We start from the raw sequence: 5,934 nt of genomic DNA on the forward strand, positions 1-5,934 counted from the left end.
ACCCTGGTTTTGTTTTGGTTTTGTTTGGTGCTTTGTTTTATCTTTTGTTTTGTTTTGTTTGTTTTGTTTTTTGTTTTTGTCCTTTCTTTGTCTTTTGTTTTGTTTTGCTTTGGTTTTGTTTGGTGTCTTGTTTTATCTTTTGGTTCGTTTGTTTTGTTTTGCTTTTTGCTTTTTGTTTAGCTTTTGTTTTTGTTTGGTTTAATGTTTTATTTTTGCCTTTTGTTTTAGCTATTGTTTAGTTTTTGTTTTGTTTATTACCTTTGTCTTTTGTTAAGCTTTTGTTTTGCTTTAGCTTTGTTTGCTTTGTTTTAGTTTTTTGTTTGGGTTTGTTTTTTTTATTTTTGCATTTTGTTTATATTTTATATATATAATGTTAGCTGTATAAACTGTATGTATATATACATAGATGTATTAATACGCGTGTGTGTGTGTGTGTGTGTGTGTGTGTGTGTGTGTGTGTGTGTGTGTGTGTGTGTGTGTGTGTGTGTGTGTGTGTGTGTGTGTGTGTGTGTGTGTGTGTGTGTGTGTGTGTGTGCGCGCATGTCTCTGTCTGTGTGTGTAAGACAGAAAAAAGGACCAAACTCTAATCTCTTTTAAAGTGTGCTCATGAAATCATCTCCTCTTCCTGCTGACTGTGATTCTCACTCTCTCTCTCTGCGTGTTTTCTGTCAGTTTCCAGCAGATGGTGACTTACTTTGGGCTCAAACCCAAGTCTGGAGAGAAGGAGGTTTCTCCGAACTACATCTTCATGCTGTGGTACGAGTTCTGCAGCGATTTCAAGAACACGTGGAACCGAGAGAGTAAAAACATCTCCAAAGAGAGGTACAGTAGGAGTGCAGGCGTTTACAGTAGAGCTGGGTCAGCTAGGGCTGCGCTATTAACCCAAATTCCGTTTACATTTCCCTTTTGGCTCCCAACGATTATGAAAGAGCATTAATTATTCATATAATTACAGTTTTGGGGGGTGACATGGTGGCTTAGTGGTTAGCACTGTGGCCTCACACCAAGAAGGTCACTGGTTTGAGTCCCGACTGGATCAGTTCTCGTTTCTGTATGGAGTTTGCATGTTCTCCCCGTGTTGGCGTAGGTTTCCTCCGGTTGCTCCGGTTTCCCTCATAGTCTTAACACATGCACTGTAGGGGAATTGGTGAACTAAATTGACCATAGTGTATGAGTGAGTGTGTGTGTGTGTGTGTGTGTGTGTGTGTGTGTGTGTGTGTGTGTGTGTGTGTGTGTGTGTGTGAATGAGTGTGTATGGGTGTTTCCCAGTACTGTAATGCAGCTGGAAGGGCATCCACTGTGTAAAACATATGCTGGAATAGTTGGCGGTTCATTCCGCTGTGGCGACCCCAGATGAATAAAGGGACTAAGCTGAAGGAAAATGAATGTATGATTCAGGAGACAGTCAACATAAATTTAGTGGGAGTCTTTAAGTTCATATTTGCAAAACAAAAGTCCCCATATATACATATAAATAGAGATAATCTTGTATCATTTGTGCTCTTATTAAAACCAGTTTCTGAAAAATAGGTTTATTTTGAAGATGCAAAATATACCCGCATTTGTAGGATCACTTGTATGTTTGTTTGTTTGTTTGTTTGTTTGTTTTTACAACTATGTTGAATTATTTTGTACTTTTCTTCAAGGCAGCTTTATAAAAATGTCAATAATTACTGCAGACCCACACAAAATAAGATGTGTTTTAGTGAATGCATCATAAATCATGAGGTTTAGCTCTGTTCCTCCACTGATTAATGGTGTTTTTTTGTTTTTCACATGAATCTAACAAACCTAAGTGGAGTTTAACAAGCAAAGCAAGTGGCATGAAGGGAAACGTTGAGTCAGAATGAGCTTTATTGTGTGACTTGAGTTTGACCTCCGTTCACTTGCACTGCAGAGAAGAACTGCATCTGTGTTCGTGAGAAGAAATCATGTTCATTTTCAACAACTATACTGTAGTGTAGGGATCACCAAGCTTGTTCCTGGAGGACCGGTGTCCTGCAGATTTTAGCTGCATCCCTAATCACACACACCTGAACAAGATAATCAAGCTCTTACTAGGTATACTAGAAACACCCAGAAGCAGGTGTGTTGAGGTGTGTTGGTGACCCCTGCTATAGTATATAGAATCACGGGTGACGCAGTGGCGCCGTATGTAGTGCTGTTGCCCAACAGCAAGAAGGTCGCTGGTTTGAGCATCAGCTGAGTCAGTTGCTGAGTTAGAATCAGTTGGATTCAGTCAGATTTAGTTTTATTAGTTGTTGTGTTATCATAGCAACTGTAGAATCACCACTACAGATCAGTTACTATAGTTGTTGTGTTACCATAGCAACTGTAGAATCACCACAACAGATCAGTTACTATAGTTGTTGTTACCATAGCAACTATAGAATCACCACTACAGATCAGTTACTATAGTTGTTGTGTTACCATAGCAACTGTAGAATCACCACAACAGATCAGTTACTATAGTTGTTGTTACCATAGCAACTATAGAATCACCACTACAGATCAGTTACTATAGTTGTTGTGTTACCATAGCAACTGTAGAATCACCACAACAGATCAGTTACTATAGTTGTTGTGTTACCATAGCAACTGTAGAATCACCACAACAGATCAGTTACTATAGTTGTTGTTACCATAGCAACTATAGAATCACCACTACAGATCAGTTACTATAGTTGTTGTGTTACCATAGCAACTGTAGAATCACCACAACAGATCAGTTACTATAGTTGTTGTTACCATAGCAACTGTAGAATCACCACAACAGATCAGTTACTATAGTTGTTCTGTTACCATAGCAACTGTAGAATCACCACAACAGATCAATTACTATAGTTGTTGTGTTACCATAGCAACTGTAGAAAGACCAAACTATATATATAATCAGTTTATTTTCTGTCATTTCAGGCTAAAAGAAGCTCAGCAAACCGTCCAAAAAATCACTGCGGAGAAGAAAGTGGAGACGAAGAAGATCAACGCAAACAGCCTAGTGAGAAAACACACATGCTAATATTAATAGCTGGAGTCAAAATTGTAAAGAATTGTTTTCAACACATTTCTAATCATAATAGTGTTAATAGCTCATCTCTAATAACTGATTTATTTTCTCTTTGTCATGATGACAGTAAATAAGCTTAAAAGTGACATGTAAAGGCTTCACTAGGGTAATTAGGGTAAAGTTAGGGTAATTAGGCAAGTCATTGTATAACAGTGGTTTGTTGTGGAAGCCATCCAAAACTAATATTGCTAAAGGGGGCTAATAATATTAAGCTTAAAATGGCTTTGAAACTATTGAACACTGCTTTAATTCTAGCCGAAATTAAATAAAAGACTTTCTCCAGAAGAACAAACATTAAAGGGAAATACTGTGAATGATTCCTGAATCTGATAAAATTGATGTAAATGTGAATGTTGAAATTGTTGAACAGAAAGAGCGACTGCGAAAGAAAGAAGCGGGAGTTTCGTCCAGCTGAGATGTGGGAGAGGAAGAACAGAAAACACGGAGGATCATCTGACGAGCGCTTTCATCAGAAACACACGGAGGGAGCGTCTGTCAGTGTTTGTGTTCAGACTGAGCACAGATCAGACGCCAGGTGTGAAAACAGCGTCAGACGGCAGGTAACGCTCACAGCACAGCCAGAAAACCCCTTCAGTAGCAGAGAACGTCTTATTAAAGCTGTTTTAAAGGTCATTAGGAAACATCCGTATCTAATCAGCAGTGCCTCATACTCATCAGACATGGCCTACGATAAACCCCGCCCACATCAACAAACACTACACTCATTTATAGTCAGAACTAGTGCTTTTGAACCATACTAATGTGTGTATATTATGGTATTTTATGGTAACAGATAATTAACGTACATACTGTAGTATTAACTTAAGTGAACTGATGAACTGTAATAAATAATATATGTAATATACTTTCGTTTTTACTACAGTAAACTGTTGTGTATTGTAGTACAATATACCCTAGAGCTGTAGATAACTACAGTATTGGGCATTTATTTATATTACAATAGCTGTTGTGTTACCATAGCAACTGTAGAATCACCACAACAGATCTGTTACTATAATTGTATTGCCATAGAAACTGTATAATCACCACTGCAGACCAATTACTATAGTTGTTGTGTTGCCATAGCAACTGTAGAATCACCACAACAGATCAGTTACTATGGTTGTTGTGTTACCATAGCAATTGTGGAATCACAGCAACAGATCAGTTACTATAGTTGTTATGTTACCATAGCAACTGTAGAATCACCACAACAGATCATTTACTATAGCCGTTGTGTTACCATAGCAACTATAGAGTCACCACAACAGATCAATTAGTATGGTGGTTTTGTTACCATAGTAACTGTAGAATCACCACAACAGATCAGTTACTATAGTTGTTGTGTTACCATAGCAACTGTAGAATCACAACAACAGATCAGTTACTATAGTTGTTGTGTTACCATAGCAACTATAAAGTCACCACAACAGATCAATTAGTATAGTTGTTAGGTTACCATAGTAACTTTGAAATTCCTTGTGAAATTTTGTTGTCCGGCGCTGTGAAAAGGGGCGGGATTAAACAAGATGATTGACATTAAAAAAGTGAGCGATTGCTCCATGTTTTAAATGTCTGTCCAGAGAGGTCATGTTTTGATCCTTGATTGGTCTCACGCAGTCAGTTGATGTGATTTCGAAGGTCAGAGTTCACCAAGCTCGAACTTCCCAACGCAGAGATCTGTGAAACTTGTCGCACAAGCTTGCGTTTCTAGTCTGAGGCATTCGTATAAATGGAAGTCTATGGGGAGAGAAGTGCAGTGTGACCGCAGCTTTACTGAAGTTGTGTTTCCACAGAAACCACAGAATCACCACAACTGATTAATTCAAGGACTTTACTGTAGTATGGTTCAGAAGCACTACAGTATCCACTATAAATGACTTTAGTGTTTGTGATCTGGGTGGTTTTCTGAAACTGTGTTTGTACTTGAACAGGAAGTCGTGTGTCTCGCGTCACCTTTTTTCTTTTTTGTGCTTTCACTTTTTCCCCTTTGCCAAACTGCTCGATGTGTGACGCACTTTTACACTCACTATGCAAAAATCCTGATGAATCTAGAAGGTATAAATGATATCCAGCCGTGTGTTATGAGGAGGAATGATCCTATTATTGAGTGTGTTTGATGACGTGTGTGTGTGTGAATGAGTCAGTGGCTTTCCCTATTTATTCACAGAATGAAGATCATGTTAAAAACATGATGTTGTTTCCCTGGGAAAATATGTTTAAATAATTGACTGAGCAAAAGTGTTGGAAGCTCATCGTACATGGTGTCTTTAAAATGTTCAACACCTCAAAACTCCTGGAACATTGCTGATATTTTGATATTAGGCCCAGTCATGATGTTTGTTTTAAACTTATTAGGTGCAATAAACTTTTATGAACGTCTGCCTGTGCGAAAGAGTTAGAAAACTCAAAGGAAATGTGTCTCCTGATTTATTGCATATTCATTTTATTTTATTATTAAAAATGTTGACATTTTAAAACACTTTGTTTGCATCTTCTTTTTATATTTACGTTTATAAAAGCAGACAATCACGAAGAAAAGGCTTGCGATGTTTATTTCACCATGCAGTAATCATTTCTGTTTTCAAAGAGGTTTTCTGCTAAATTTAATATCTCAAAATTGACCGAAAATGTGTCTAATATACATTTAATTTATTATTAAAATGTGGCTAATTTACATTTAATTTATTATTAAAAATGTGGCTAATATACATTTAATTTATTATTAAAAATGTGGCTAATATACATTTAATTTATTATTAAAAATGTGGCTAATATACATTTAATTTATTATTAAAATGTGGCTAATATACATTTAATTTATTATTAAAAATGTGGCTAATATACATTTAATTTATTATTAAAAA

General features: G+C 36.8%; 1 protein-coding gene across 14 annotated transcripts in view; it reads left to right on the forward strand.

Annotated features, from left to right (window-relative positions):
* LOC100148950 (formin) overlaps positions 1 to 5,601 on the forward strand; it is a 169,517-nt gene extending 163,916 nt beyond the window's left edge. For 3 of the 14 annotated variants that reach the window (NM_001443337.1, NM_001443336.1, NM_001443338.1), the window contains 5 exon segments: positions 673 to 822; positions 2,917 to 2,998; positions 3,438 to 4,284; positions 4,339 to 4,392; positions 4,447 to 5,601. In NM_001443337.1, the coding sequence (NP_001430266.1) occupies positions 673 to 822; positions 2,917 to 2,998; positions 3,438 to 3,482 (277 nt within the window). In that variant the 3' untranslated portion in view covers positions 3,483 to 4,284; positions 4,339 to 4,392; positions 4,447 to 5,601. 14 annotated transcript variants of the gene reach the window in all.
* The last annotated feature ends 333 nt before the right edge of the window (positions 5,602 to 5,934 follow it).

This window comes from Danio rerio, chromosome 17 (assembly GCF_052040795.2).
Source record: "Danio rerio strain M-AB ecotype USA chromosome 17, GRCz13ab, whole genome shotgun sequence".
NCBI lineage: Eukaryota > Metazoa > Chordata > Actinopteri > Cypriniformes > Danionidae > Danio > Danio rerio.